The sequence below is a fragment of the Ruditapes philippinarum genome, unplaced genomic scaffold, assembly GCF_026571515.1.
Source record: "Ruditapes philippinarum isolate M1 unplaced genomic scaffold, ASM2657151v2 ctg2561_1_1_1_1, whole genome shotgun sequence".
Classification (NCBI taxonomy): Eukaryota; Metazoa; Mollusca; class Bivalvia; order Venerida; family Veneridae; genus Ruditapes; species Ruditapes philippinarum.
This window is the reverse complement of record NW_026857274.1, coordinates 1-16,846: the sequence shown is the minus strand read 5'-3', so window position 1 is coordinate 16,846 and position 16,846 is coordinate 1. Positions and strand designations below refer to the sequence as shown.

Genomic DNA, 16,846 nt, shown 5'->3' with positions numbered 1-16,846 from the left:
ACAATGACAATTTTTACACAAACTTCTAATTCCAAAGCCAACACTGTCCAAATCATATGAGAACTTTCAAGCTGGTGGAGGAAAAGCCGGTAACCATAAACAGTTGGGCAAAGGGGCTCAAGTTCAAAGGGGAGATAATTCTTGAAATTGTGGTACTAGAGTTCTGTACCTTGTCATTTGAAGTAATTTTACTGCCATAAAACTTTCAATTAGTAATTGTGGATATAGAAACAATTTCTGAGTGTGACTGCATTAATTGTTTAGCTAGTATATTAGAAGTAACTAGAACTATCCCTGAATGCTATTCATACCCCCACCAATGTCCTTGACAGAAGACAACTTGGAAAGGTGGTTAAGGGAATAACTTTAGTGGCACAAATACATAAAAAGAAATTATCTCTGTTGAAAAAAAGACTAATTGTACAGGTAATAGTATAAATAATTATATATTGTCAAATCATGTTCGAAACAGTTAAAAATAACCTTTCATTTTCTCAATGTACTAAACATTTTCTAAGTCAATTTTTGACCTTCAAGTGTGGCCTTGACCTTAAGCTGGCACAAGGGTAAGATGGGTTCTGCACATTGCCCAGTTGGGATGAACATTTGAGTAAAGTTTGAAGAAAATACTTTGATTAGTATAGAATTTATAGCGCGGACACAACATATTGTCTAGTATTGATTGTATGTAAATTTAAAGACTTAAAAGGGGCATAACTTTGTCAAAATGCAATACAGAGTTATGATACTTGACCTGGATATCTTATTTGTGTCACCTCATATATCTTTTAAGTTTCAAGCAAATACCTGCTAGTTTCAGAAATATTCAAGTACATGTTAAAATTTAAGAAAATTTTCTAAGTCAATTTTTGACCTCCAAGTGTGACCTTGACCTTTAGCCAGCACAAAGGTAACATGGATTCTGCACATAACTTTGTTGAGGTGGACATTTGAGTAAAGTTTGAAGAAAATTCTTCCATTAGTATAGGATTTATAGAGCGGACACGACATATTGTCTGATATTTGATTGTATGTAAATTTGAAGACTTAAAAAGGGGCATAACTTTCTTAAAATGCAATACAGAGTTATGAAACTTAACCAGCATATCCTAATTGTGACACTTCATATATATTTCAAGTTTCAGGCAAATACCTTTTCTAGTTTCAGAAATATTCAAATACATGTTAAAATTTTAGAATATTTTCTAAGTCAATTTTTGACCTTCACGTGTGACCTTGACCTTAAGCCGGCAAAAGGGTGACATAGGTTCTGCACATTACCTTGTTGAGGTGAACATTTGAGCCAAGATTGAAGAAAATCTTTCAATTAGTGTAGGACTTACATAGCGGACACAACATACTGTCTAATATTTGACTGTTTGATATTTGACCTTCAATTGTGACCTTGACATTGAGCTGACACACGGGCAACATGGGTTCTGCACATCCCCTTGTTGAGGTGAACATTTGAGCCAAGTTTGAAGAAAATCTGTCAATTAGTGTAGGACTTACAGAGGGGACACGACATACTGGCTAATATTTGACTGTTTGATATTTGACCTTCAATTGTGACCTTGACTTTGAGCTGACACATGGGCAACATGGGTTCTGCACATCCCCTTGTTGAGGTGAACATTTGAGCCAAGTTTGAAGAAAATCCTTCAATTGGTATAGGATTAATAGAGCGGACACGAAAATGGAGACAGACGGACGGACGAACATTTTGGGTTTAGGGGCTATTTTCTTTGTTATTTTCTTTGTTTTCTTATAAACCCTTTGATCATGGAATGAACCTATTGTTCTCTTTTGTTCTCTTTACTGTTATATAGCCCCTAAACCCAAAATGTTTGCTCGGACCGTCCAACGGACGGACGCGACAAAGCGAATCCATTACAGCCCCCCCCCCCCCACATTTTGTGGTGGGGGTATAATTATTCAGACACCTTACTCATCACTATTTGAACCTAATGCACTGAATCATAAGTCAGGGAAGTGGGTCAGTTCACAATAATGTACATGACAGTGCATACATCTATGTTTACCATACTGTATCATCATACAACATTTAATATTGCTATATACCCCAGTACAACATTTCCAGCTAGTTCACGCATGATAATAAAAATAGTATGAGATAACTTCCTGATTGAATGCATGTTCACACAGACAAAATACATGCTATAATGATGAACATTTCATGTAGTATTATATTAGAATCTAATAAATCATAATTAGTTGATAAGTAAAATATATTTGATTGTTTATCACTGTAACAACCTTTAACAACCAGGCAACATCTGGCAAGAACTTAGATATATCACTGCACTTATAAAAACGTTAAGTTTGCAAGCCTTACAATCAATATATAATAACCATGACAACACAAAAATGTAGCCTCATTATGTACATGAAGATGCTGACAAAATTCAACCTTTACATGCACATAGACCAATAAAATAGAATTTCTCCTCACCTAAAGTTTGGCAGTTGTCCTTCTCTCATTTCAGCTGCACACATCTTGAGGAGAACATTCAGCAAATATGATTGTTTCTAGATAGAATAAAACATAAACTATTTGTATTTGACTGTACTGTATGGATGTTTTATCATAAATGTTTCAAAAGAAAATGAGTCAAAACATTTAAATTTCTTAACAGTACTAGTACTAAGCAATTTATAAAAACCCTATCATGTTGATCTAAAAATTGTCAACAAAATTGTTCATGTTGATCTGTTTTGTCAACAAAATTATTATCAATCTAACAACAATATTGTTAATTCCAATGTGCATATATGAAAACAATATTATCAAATTTGCTGACAGAATCAACCTACCTCCACATTATCAGCTGATTGATCCTGACTTTTCACAGCTTTGATATATATCTCCCATACCTCACGTAGGGTTAAAGGTCTCAGTACACCAAGGTCACTGCTAGATCTACTGCTCCCTGTCAACATCGTCCCAGATACTGAAATAATTATCATCTCATACTGTCATATATTAGGCTTTAAACAATGTCAAACTTTAATCATTGATATAGTAAAAGTTAGTGTAAGCACAAGACTATAACATGTACTTCATGTAAATATATTATGATCCTAAATGTTGCCAAAAATGGATTATGGGCAAAGTTTCCATGCAAATTATGCTGTGCTGCGCCCTGACCGATCTTTTTTTGTAAATACATACTTATAAATTTTAACCTATACATACATGTAGCAAAACAAACAAAACTTTAAAATATTGCTTGCCTTGTTTTCATTCTTCCATGTTTGTATATATAAGGCAACCGGCTTAATGTTTAATACACAAAATCATGTCAGTCTGGTTGATATTTTTCAAAATTTAGAGAATTAATGAAATATTTATACTTTATAAAGTTCCTCTAGTTATCCTCATCTTAATTTTGTAAAATCATGTAATCACCAGTTGTAGAATAGACGGACACAATACATGTACATGAACTCTGTCAATATCTTCCTCACCTCAAATTAATATCATTTTATTCATACACATTATCCTACATTAATATACATAAACATTACTTTTACACTGAATATAATCTCAATTAAGTATTGTAGCACAATTTCACAATTTATGACTTTTTGTTTATAATATACAACACTTATTTAAGACATTCACTGCAACTAAGTATTAAGACTAAGATGTTAGCAACAGAATAGACTGGCATTCTGTAACTATTGGTGATTGATTAAATACCCCAAAGAAAAAAAAAACAGAGAAAACCATACAGCTATATGCTATAATTTAAAGTATCTTCACATACAATATTAGAGAATTCTTATAAATGAAGACTTGTACTTCCCCTACAGTCATTGCTAGAGCATTTTCTAAGCTAAATTATATAAACCTTGGTATAATCCCAGTAGAAGCCTAAATCTGCTGGATATTGATTGCCATATATATCCATGATTTTATCCTACAGAAATACATTAATGTCACAATAAATAAAAATCCTGTCTCTAAAGATTGTAAGTATTCCTTCAGAAAAATCATACATCCTGTATAAGTACACGGGACACAGTATGACTCATCTTTTATTTATTACATTTTACTGTGTATATTGTACTTAAGAGTACAAATTAAAACAATGTTAGTGTAAACATTATTTTAGTTTATGGCTGACTTTGAAGAAAGCTTGCAGCTTCAAATCTGCTTTCTGAAACTAACCAGAAAACTAACCAGTGTTTGTGTCATCTTATAACACTAGCAGGACTCAAACCCATAAAAATCCTAATGGTGTGAGAGGCCGACACCTTAACCAGATGGCTAGATTTCCTCTTAAAGTTTTTTGTATAAGAAATTGATATTTTACAGCAAATCTAATACATGCATAAACATTAATTTACTGGTTATCTTGTGAAACTTCATCATAATAATATGACATTTGTTCTCTTACATATAACATCAAAGCGAATAAATAAATCACTGTTATATATGGTAAATCTTGTATAATGCATATCTTAATATTAGCTCACACGAATCATTAACCTTCCTTAATCTGATGAAACAGACAGGGACAAATCTGCCCGAACAGACAGATACAAATCTGCCAGAACAGACAGAGATTAACCTGCCCGAACAGACAGAGATTAACCTGCTAGAACAGACACAGATTAACCTACTGGAACAGACACAGAATAACCTGCCAGAACAGACACAGAATAACCTGCCAGAACAGACACATATTATACAGACACAGATTATAATAAACCTGCTAGAACAGACACAGATTAAGCTACTGGAACAGACACAGATTAACCCTCCAGAACAGACACATATTAACCTGCCAGAACGACACAGATTAACCTGCCAGAACAGATAGAGATTTACCAACCAGAACAGACAGAGATTAACCTGCCAGAACAGACACAGAGTAACCTGACAGAACAGACACAGAGTAACTTGCTAGAACATACATAGATTAACCTGCCAGAACAAACAGAGATTAACCAACCAGAACAGACAGAGATTAACCTGCCAGAACAGACAGAGTAAACCTGCCTGAACAGACACAGAGTAACTTGCTAGAACAGACACAGATTAACCTGCCAGAACAAACAGAGATTAACCAACCAGAACAGACAGAGATTAACCTGCCAGAACAGACACATATTAACCTGCCAGAACAGACACAGAGTAACCTGCCAGAATAGACAAAGAGTCACCTGCCAGAACAGACACAGATTAAGCTACTGGAACAGACACATATTAACCTGCCAGAACAGACAGAGATTAACCTGCCAGGACAGACACAGATTAACCTGCCAGGACAGACACATATTAACCTGCCAGAATAGACACAGATTAACCTGCCAAGATAGACACAGATTAACTTGCTAGAACAGACAGAGATTAACCTGCCAGAACAGACACAGATTTTAAACCGCCGAACCAAAACACAGTTAAAATGCCAGAAAAAAGCCCCAAAATTTTTTCCGCCCGAAAGACACAGATTTCCTGCCAGAACAAACACATATTAACCTTTCTGGAAAAGACACATATTACCCTTTCCAGAAAAAAAACAGATTTAAAACCCGCCAGAAAAAGACACATATTTTAAACTGCCAGGACAAAACAAAAAAAATTAAAACAGAAAATTAACATATTAAAAATCCAGAAAAGACAAAAGATAATTTTGCCAGAAAAACACCCTATTAACCGGGCCCGAACAAACATAATTTAAACCCGCCAGAACAAGGGCACATATTAACCTTTCCAGGGCAGACACAGATTTAACCCCCCAGGGAAAAAGGGCACATATTTTCCTGTTTAGAACAGAACATTTTTACCCGCCCCGAACAGACACAGATTTACCTGCCAGAACAAACACATATTAACCTACTGGAACAGACACATATTAACCTGCCAGAAAAAACACAGATTAACCTGCCAGAACAGACACATATTAATCTGCCAGGACATACACAGCTTAACCCAACAGAACAGACACATATTAACCTGTCAGAACAGACACAGATTAACCTGCCAGAACAGACACATATTAACCTGCCAGAACAAACACAGATTAACCTACTGGAACAGACACAGATTAACCTGCTAGAACAGACAGAGATTAACCTGCCAGAACGGACACAGAGTAACCTGCCAGAACAGACACAGATTAACTTGCAGGAACAGACACAGAATAACCTGCTAGAGCAGACACAGATTAACTTGCAGGAACAGGACAGAGGCTATATACTGTCTGTTGGTAGCTCAATTTTTTGTATTTATGCCCCCGCCATATAATGGCAAGGGCATATAGTGTTACCCTGTTCCGTCATTCCGTCATTCCGTAATTCCGTCATTCCGTCCTTCCGTCCTTCCGTCATCATCAGTTTCCGTTCATTATCTTAATAACCGTTGTACATATTGAACTCAAATTTGACATATAGATATGTCATGAGAAAATACAGGTCAAGTTTGAAATTGGTCATGGTTCGATGATTTTTGGCAGAGTTATGCCCCTTTTACTTTGAAAATAATATGAAATTTTCAGTTTCCATTCATTATCTCCCCAACGGTACAACACATTCAACTCAAACTTGACATATGGATATGTCATGAGAAAATACAGGTCAAGTTTGAATTTGGTCATGGTTCGATGATTTTTGGCAGAGTTATGCCCCTTTTACTTTGAAAATAATATGAAATTTTCAGTTTCCGTTCATTATCTCCCCAATGGTACAACACATTCAACTCAAACTTGACATATAGATATGTCAAAGGAATGCGCAGGTCAAGTTCAAATTTGGTCATGGTTTGATGATTTTTGGCAGAGTTATGCCCCTTTCACTTTGAAAATAATATGAAATTTTCAGTTTCCGTTCATTATCTCCCCAATGGTACAACACATTCAACTCAAACTTGACATATGGATATGTCATGAGAAAATACAGGTCAAGGTCGAATTTGGTCATGGTTTGATGATTTTTGGCAGAGTTATGCCCCTTTTACTTTGAAAATAATATGAAATTTTCAGTTTCTGTTTATTATCTCCCCAACAGTATTACACATTCAACTCAAATTTGACATATGGATATGTCAAAGGAATGCGCAAGTCAAGTTCAAATTTGGTCATGGTTCGATGATTTTTGGCAGAGTTATGCCCCTTTCACTTTAAAAATAATATGAAATTTTCAGTTTCTGTTTATTATCTCCCCAACAGTATTACACATTCAACTCAAATTTGACATATGGATATATTTTTGGAATGCGCAGGCCAAGTTCGAATTTGGTCATGGTTCAATGATTTTTGGCAGAGTAATGCCCCTTTCACTTTGAAAATGATATGAAATTTACAGTTTCTGTTCATTATCAACCCAACAGTGTTACATATTCAACTCAAAATTGACATATGGATATGACAAAGGAATGCGCAGGTCAAGTTGGAATTTGGTCATGGTTCGATGATTTTTTGGCAGAGTTATGTCCCTTTCACTTTGAAAATAATATAGATACATCTTAGGAATAAGCAGTTTAAGTTGGAATTTGGTCGTTGTTCAATGATTTTGGACAAACTTATCTTTCCTGAATGTTGGAAAAATTTTGAACTTTCAGTTTCAGCACTCATACTTTTGTGGAAATGTATATAGCCATTATTTTGGCTACAAATATGCAATATGCTATTTTCAAAAGGTTAAGACTGAATAATTTCAGTGCCTTGAACATTGTATAAACATGGTTTGTGTTAACATTGAAAAGTTTTAAGGGCTTTGAACATAGAATGAAAAAAATAATTTGTGCAAACAAATTTGGAACTAAATATTATAACATTTGAAATTTTGGCTGCATGCGGGGGCATCCGTGGCATGATGACACATTTCTAGTTTAATACTGAAATCCCTTAAACTACAGTGCCCATCAAAAGTCTGGAGACCAAAATATTTCACTGATTTTTGGGTAAACTTGGCAAAATCTGTCAAGAAAATGCATTTTTATTGTTTGAAATGTAGCATTACCTACATTTATTATCTTTTTGCATAAAAAATGTTAAGAAAGTCATAAGATCTTCATATTTATATGACAAACTTACAGTTTTACATATTTTTAGAGAAAACTGATAATTAAGTAGTGTTCTCTATCACTTCAAAAACCTTTGATAATCCATAAAAAATGTCTTTCCAAATATCAACATAACTTCCATGGTCAGTCTAGTCACTGTTCCACTATAATACAATGGTTCTGTATAAAGACAGAGTGCACTGGGAACCCTGAGAAGTCAAGGAGTGGCTGCTTCAGAAATTGCCAACATTCTTGGAATAGGAAGGTTGGTTACTTAAAATTATCATTTATTCACTTGCTGAATACTTTCAAATTCATTTGCAAGAACAATATCAGCTTTGGATGTCTCTTTTGTGCTTAACTTCTTGTTCCGTCTTCCAGATCCACTGTTCACAAGACCCGGGAATCGATTTGAAGCTATTTGAAGTCACCATGATCGATGTAGATTGGGCCGCCCAAAGGTCTCTACACTAAGAGACCATTCCTTGATTGTCAGGAAATCTTTACAAGGCAGGAGACTCATTGTTCCATTGCTCAAGAGGTCATGGGAATTGACAGGAGTTAATGCTTCACATTCCATAGTTTGTCGCAGACTTCAGCAAGTTGGATTAGAGAGTCATCAAGCCATTAAGAAGTCACTACTGACCAATGATCATAGAGGGAAGCATTTGGCTCTTGCTAGAGCACATTCTGGCTGGACATGGATGGATTGGTCCTGTTTTGTTCACCGATGAGAGCAAGGTCAACATGGGCCAGACAACGTCCAAGTGAAGCTCTTTTGGACAAATGTGTTGTGTCAATAGTGACATTTAAAGATGGTGAAATCATGGTATGGGGTGCCATGAGCTACCAGGGACCTGGTGTTCTGAATGTCGTGCATGGAATCTTGAATTCCCCAAGGTTACATTGACATTTTGAGCAATTGTGCCATACCATCGCCTCATCTGCTAGGGTATGGAAGTGAGTTCTGGTACCAAGATGATGGTGTTCCAAGCCACCGGGCCAAGATAGTGAAAGAATGGCACTCCTAGAACAGCATTAGGTGCTTGGTGAACTGGCCACCAGTCTCCAGACCTAAACCCTATCGAAAACGTGTGGCATGACATCAAAATGAAGCTCGGGAACAAGCATCATGGTAATCTGAGAGAACTTTTAATGTTTGTGACTCCTGGTATGACTTGACAGTTAATAGATGTAGAACATTAGTTAAGAGTATACCTAGAAGAATTCAAGCCATTTTGGCAGCTTGAGGCGGACACACTAAGCACTTACTGTGTGATCTTTTCTGTACTGCTTTTAGTTGGTTTTTGTGCTATTAGGTAAATGAGACAAAATTTGGCATTTATATTTTTAATCTAAGTTGTGCATTGTTCTATGTGATCATATGTGACATGAGTGAATAATTATGTATCATTATACATTCAGAATGAATTAAATTGGGCATTTTCCAAGAATACTTATTTTTATTGACTTGTCTCCAGACTTTTGATGGGCACTGTATATATGGACTGTTCCAAATACAACACTGGGCAAATCAATTACAGCAGGTTAAGGGTTAAAGAAATTTTTACAGCAGACGTTGTATTCTGATTTCAATGATAATAATTTTCATCATCACTATATTAAGCTCTTGTGTATGCTTTATATGTACTATAATCTAGATTTGTAGATTTTTTTTGAATTAACACAAATCTACAAACCACTATCGGCAAAAACATTGCCTATATCTGTTATTTTGAAAAATGAAACAACATAATAATACAAGTATGATCACTTCTAATCTTATGATTTAATTTTTTGCTTATATTTGCATTATTATTACCTTGTCAATTCAAATATGTTCTGAACAATTCATAACCTGTGTGGGGCGTTGTTGGCCGAGTGGTTAAGGTCGTTGACTTCAAACTATTTGCCCTTCACCGCTGTGGGTTCGAATCCCTACAGGGACTTTGCACTCTTTCATGTGTGGAAGCTATCCAGCTAGCTTACGAAACGTCAGTGGTTCTACTCAGGTGCCCCGTTCGTGCCTGAAATAATGCACGGAAGGGCACCTGAGGTCTTCCTCCACCAGTAAAGCTGGAATGTCGCGATATGACCTATACAGTGTTGATGTGACGTAAAACCAAATCAAACAAACAAACAATTCATAACCCAAATAACCTATTCAGTATTATGGTATTCACAAACCTAGTGTTTATTTGTAATTAAGGACTGTATACCATTAACTGTGATATATTTATATATTTCCTTGCATGTCTTCATGTCTTCAAGGAATTTGTTCTATATTTTTAAAAACTGAATATATTTGTTTTATATACTAGATGAACAATTGCCACATGCTACCCAACAAATCTTTACATGTATGACAATGCACTATATTGTTTATTTTCACACATATTGAAATATTAGTATAAATGAAACAACAAGATTGTTGGTGACCCTCAATAACTGTTTTACAAAAGCTCGCTTTAGGTGAGCCAATATATGCCCTATGGCAAACTTATAATGGTAAATCATAGACATTAAGCGTTAAACATCTAACATGCTCTAAATCTATTATGAAAACAGTATTAAACACATGTTTGACATTTCTTAAGAATTTGATAAACATGGATTTCTGAGGCATAATGTGCCGTTAAGGCTTTAAAAAAAGTTACTGTTCAATAAATCAGTTAAATTCAATTACCTTATTACTCAAACAAATTGATCAATAGACCAATCTCCACATCAAATGTTTGAACTGTAGGTCAAAGGGTTCTATAGTAATCGGGTCAGATAAGCTTTTAGAGGACAAGTCCACAGTGACCTCTAAATCTTTAAGCCATCTTTTGGCCATGGGCTATGCCTCTATCAAGTTACATAAGCCACTGCTTATTTCTTCTCAAGTTATTATTTGGACAAGGAAGAGGTGACATACCAACTAGTACGTACAGACTGACCAACCCATCAGAATATGCTCCCGATACTTTTATCTGTGGGCGTAAAAGTTAGTTGTACAAGGCCCATACCTCAAATGACGTATCATTGAAATTCCTAAAAGACCTTGAAACACAAATATACTTGTTTAACATTGTTTCAAGTTGAACAGATAAAATCATAAACATCTGTTACCTGTTGTCTCTATTTCCTTAGTGGGAAGGGAAGTAACTGATGATGTATGACTAAAAGGGGGAGTAACTCCTGTATCCTTCTCCATCTTCTCTACCTTTCCTCTCTACCCTTTTATGTCAGTAACTAATTGTTCATCATCCTACCTCCATCTCTCTGTAAGTATAAATTTTGACACATTAAAATATATTATAATATAACAAGAGGGCCATGATGGCCCTGAAATCGCTCACCTGTATATAGGCCCCTGGGCCAATGCCAATTTTAAACCAGGGACTTTTATTTGAACAAACTTGGTAGACATCCATTAGAAGATGTTTCATGATATATATCTAAGCTCTAACTCTTTGGGGTTTTTATAAGAAGTTTTTTTAAGTTTTTACTATATACATATAGGAAAAAACAATGACCCCACAGGGCAGGGCCAATTTTGACCCCAGGGCATTGATTTGAACATACTTGGTAGACACTGACTAGGTGATGTTTCATGCCAAATATTTAGGCTCTAGCTCTTGCGGTTTTCTAAAAGAAAATACTTAGTTTTTACTATATACAAATAAGGAAAATCAATGACCCCCCGGGGCGGGGCCAATTTTGACCCCATGGCATTTATTTGAACAAACTTGGTAAACACCCACTTGAAGATGTTTCCTGCTTAATATTTAAGCTCTAGCTGTTTGGGGTTTTTAAAAGAAGATCTTTTAAGTTTTTACTATATACAAATAAGGAAAAAATCAAAGACCCCCCCCCCCCCGGGCGGGCCAATTTTTACCCCAGGGCATTTATCTGAACAAACTTGGTAGACACCCACTAGAAGATGTTTCATGCTCTAGCTATTTGGGGTTTTTAAAAGAAGATTTTTTAAGTTTTAACTATATACAAATAAGGAAAATCAATGACCCCCCCCCCCCCGGGGCATTTATTTGAACAAACTTGGTAGACACTGACTAGGTGAGGTTTCATGCCGAACATTTGAGCTCTAGCTCTTGCAGTTTTCTAAAAGAAGATATTTAAAGTTTTTTCTTTCGGTTGCCATGGCAACCAGAGTTCTGCTTGGAATTAAATTCTTTGAACACTTTTTAAAGTTGACTACCAAAGGAACATTCCTGTGAAGTTTGGATGAAATTGGCTAAGTGGTTTATGAGGAGATGTCGTTTAAAGTAAAAGTTTACGGACGGACGAACGGTCGCCGGACAGATGACGGCCGGACGCCGGACGAAAAGCGATCACAAAAGCTCACCATATCACTTTGTGACAGGTGAGCTAAATATAGAATGTGTCACCTATATTAAATATTAGAGCAATTTTTACCCATTATTATTAGATGTGCTAATGTGATAAAAATACATCTATTAAAATAAAAAGTGAATTTTTTTTACTTTTTAAACTTTTATTTTATCACAAGTCTTCAATATGTATAAAGCCAGGATTTCCACTGGAAAATTTTAATTTTCTGTCACTGGGGAGGGTCCAGGAGGGAGCTATATCTGATGAAATATTTTTACAAATTTAAAAACAGTATAATTATTATAATGATATTGCTTTTTAAATTTATGGTCATTTCTTGACAGATAACGTTTCCTGTAACATAGAATGTCTATGTTATTCAATATATTTGAATATTGTACATAAACAAAATAAATTGTTTATACAGAACACGATTTACAACTGCTACCGGTGTTTCAGTAAATTGGCGACGATTTTACCCACTTCTCACTTCACACTCAATACAATACACTGATAAATTCCTTTCAAGCTTGCCTAAGTAATCTCTGACCAGTTTCATCACAATATAAACAATATTGAATTGTTCAATAATTTTACAATCAACCAATAGTTTTATCAGAGCTACAGATAAGCTTTTGAGTTAATTGGGTATTTACTGCTGGACATGACACGCAATTGGGTAACAAAGAAACAAAATTGGGTATCATTGTAAAATTTACCTTAACCAGAAAATGTTTTAGCTAAAAAAAATTCTCACAACATGCAGAAAGAAAATTGAGTTTGATCTCAGTCTGGGCCACGATGCTTTTGTTTGTTTTTTTTGTTTGTTTCATTTTACGCCTTTTCCCCAACAGTACTTCAGTCATATAGGCGGGTAGTTTCCTAACCATCGTTCCTGGAGAGTAACACCGTACTAGACTACCTTCCTCCGTGCTAAACTACCAAAGCATCTTCCGGGGATCGAACCCACCCCAGAAAGTAACTGGATTAGAAGTCATCGACTCTAACCCCTCGACCACGGAGGCGGTTAGGCCATATGCAATTATCTCTTCAAAGTATAAGCTTTTCCATGAAAAAATCGATATTTATCAGTAAACAAATGGAAAACAAAAATACAGAAAGGGAAACAGGCAGTTTTCAGATTTGTTTGGCTGTTTTCACCAGGTGAGATATTGGAAATACGCTACAGAATTAAAACAAATTGGGTACTGAGCCTTTGATTTGCTTTTTCATTACGCTAAGATTTAATTTTAATCGGGTAAATTGGTCAAAATTATTGGGTAATTACGCAGATATGCTGCTTATCTGTAGCTCTGGTTTTATACACTATTAAGTGTTCCTAATGCAGCATAAAATGTACAAGCACGGATCAACTAAAAGCCCTGTCACACCAGATTGCGCTTTTACCGGGTTGTTAAATTTAACAAAGCATTGCGAGATCGCAAGTAAAAATCTTATATTTTTGATGACATGGAGACTTCATGGCTATCATTGCGTTCCAACAGAGCTTCCACAGCATTGTAATGCATTCTTATGGCATTTTAATTGGCGATTATCTGCTTTGGCCTGCACTTCTACTGCGTTCTTTGCGCTTCCACGCCACTCACACTGAGCTGAAATCATTAAGCTTCTGAAAACGGCTGTGCACATGCAGTATAAGCGCAGTAGAGATGCCTCACAATCACGGATAACCATGGTTCATTCACCGTGCGCTTTCACGGTGCTCCTGTTGCTTTGCAGGAGATGCTCCTGAGTTGCTACCATGTACTGCGATCTCACTGCGCTCTTATCAGAATGCAAAGTGAAGGCGTTGAGTCGTTGGTCTGTGTTCTTTGCAATGCGACTGTGTGTGATTTTACTGAGCTCACCTCGGCCTTGTAAAATTTCTTTGGACGCCATGAGAACGCTGCCCTAGTAAGACAGGGGTTTAAGCAAATTTAATCTAAGAAAAGAGCCCCTTACTTTTAGTAGATAATTATGCTTGTAAATATACATTATCAGGCCTCTTTCCCTCTGAAAATTCTTCTATTATCATAGAAGTTTGCCCAAAAGTTAAGTCATACATGCCATAACTTCCCGGAAATAAGGTGTCTGTCCCGGAGATGATTTATGTCCTGGTAAAAAAAATCTAAAATAATCTACTTTGAAGTAAGAAATTTTACATTTTTATATAATTTTATTGTCAAGTTTTTATAAACTAGACTAGAACGCCAATAACAAACGATTATCCCCTAACAGCATTACAATGGTGACACTAATCCTTTGATTGGTATATCTACATGCTCCTTCCAACAAACAATTATTGGCAATAATTTTGATCAATTAAAAGATTAATTGTTTACCCCCTGTGGCTTCCTGAGTGAAGGTGTCATACACTGTAATTAACAACTGGCCAGTATAAATTTAATCCGCCTGCAGATAGTTATTAGTGGTCAAACACCGTGAAAATTACCGCTAAATATGAGGTGTAAAATCTACAAGATTCAGCGAATGTTTCAGGTAAACCACAGGAACCTGAAATTCTATCCAAAACAAAAAATAACGACTTAAAAAAAAAATCCCATACATATACTATATATTTTTAATAGTATATGTATGGGATTTTTTTTAAGTCGTTATTTTTTTTGTTTTGGATAGAATTTCAGGTTCCTGTGGGTAAACAACATGGCTAATTGTCATTAATTAACATAGCTTTAATCTATTCTGTGACAGATTGAATTAACGATGCCTAAATACATAAAAAAAGATAGGAAAACTGTTAATAATTATTGACATTCTGTCTTTTGTTTATGATGTCATTAAATTTGCAAGTTGTAATACCGGTAATATAGGTTGTATGCCACTATATAAATTTAAAAAAAATACGTTTGCTGATCAATGCCCCACCTCCAAATGAAAAGTGTCCCGGAAATGAGTCTAAAAATTATGGCATGTAATGATATATGGTTAAGTTAACATTAAGTTTTCTTCTTCCACTTTTGCAAAACAACATGTAATTTTCCCCAAATTTAAGGGGAGATTCAAGCATTATTGGCACAAAACCATAATTTTCTTTTGCCCCCTCAAACAGGACACATAAGGGATACAGGGGTCACACAATGTTACAGCGGGATACACTTAATTTCCACACTTAATTTCCCTAAAGTTACAAATATCTGATGAATTACTGTTTTTTCTTTTATCACAAAATATCAGTCAAGTTCAACATATTATTAGAATGATAAATAGAGCAAATTTTGCTTAATATATGTCTGTATTCAAACACCAGTACATCACCACATCAAAGGGGCTTTTTAACTTGAGTAATGGTTTTGTTTTGTCAAACCATAATTATTCCCTCACTTTTTCAGATAAAATTAATTTACAGATCATTTTCAGTACATCACCTTCAAAAGGACTTGTTAACTTAGAATTAAAGCCTTAGGACATATCTAGATTCAAGAACCCATTTCCCTGCCTTTGAAAAAAGTCCTATAAATAACTCACTACAAGCCATTTCATTTTCTTCTCTAACATCATAAGTATAATACTTTGACATGTGTGTGCAGCGACGTCAAAATTAACCCTCCTGCTAGAACAGGTACTGTCCGTGCCCTGACATTACGTAATATTTAAATGTTACTGTTAGCAGGTTAGTGAGAATACAGTGATAAAAATTAAAATTGTGACATTGTCTTGTACACATTCAGTCAGAGTGTAAGGTTGACACAAACTGTAATTAAAAGCGAACTGAAGTTAAATATATAAACGTTTCTCCCATCAGTCAATGCATTTACAAAAATGTGCAAAAATGTATTTATTGATTAAAATTAAATACCCAAATGTATACTTTTGACAGACAACTTCTTCCTTTGAGTACTCAAGGGACGCAATTTGTCATTCTCCTCTGCTCAGTACTCAAATGATTTAAATAAAGCCAAAGTATCAAAACTGCAATATTTCATATCTTTAAAAAAGTATAAATAAATAAAATCATGGAGTTAAATAAAATCATGGAGTTTAGTATGTATATCTGTGATAAAATTTATAACAGTACCATATAACTTATAATGATATTTCAATAAATATACAAGTTTTTCCCCGAAACTATATTATTAACTGGGGGTCCAGATTATTAATTAGGCCTGTCTTCAGATACATGTATCCCCGGCGTGATGAATAAAATTATCATTATAATACATCACGCTGCAGGACGAAGTTTAATGATCAGACTATCTGATTGATCCGAATAGCCTATGATCAGACTCAATATTACCGAGTCTCCACACGGTGGTTTTATGTGTGCTTTAGAAAAAGAAACATCCGGTTAACACGGAAATGTGGAAAGCCCACCCCCCGACCCCCTCCACAAAAAAGCGAAGGATATGTTCAGTATGTGTGGACAATTTGACCCAATTAAATTATTCTGTTAGTTTCAAGTTATGTCACCCAGAAAACAGAAATATTGGGAGGAATTAAAGCGGCAAGTGCTTAAACGGA

The 16,846-nt window shown here is 35.3% G+C and overlaps 1 protein-coding gene across 1 annotated transcript in view; it reads right to left on the bottom strand.

The window, feature by feature from the left end:
* The window catches only part of LOC132749246 (lysosomal-trafficking regulator-like), a gene marked incomplete at its 3' end in the record, with an annotated part of 49,215 nt that extends 33,037 nt beyond the window's left edge, over positions 1–16,178 (bottom strand). Inside the window, 4 exon segments of the mRNA XM_060738967.1 lie at positions 2,474–2,550; positions 2,836–2,972; positions 11,144–11,296; positions 15,854–16,178. Coding sequence (XP_060594950.1) covers positions 2,474–2,550; positions 2,836–2,972; positions 11,144–11,228 — 299 coding nt within the window.
* Between the last annotated feature and the right edge of the window lie 668 nt (positions 16,179–16,846).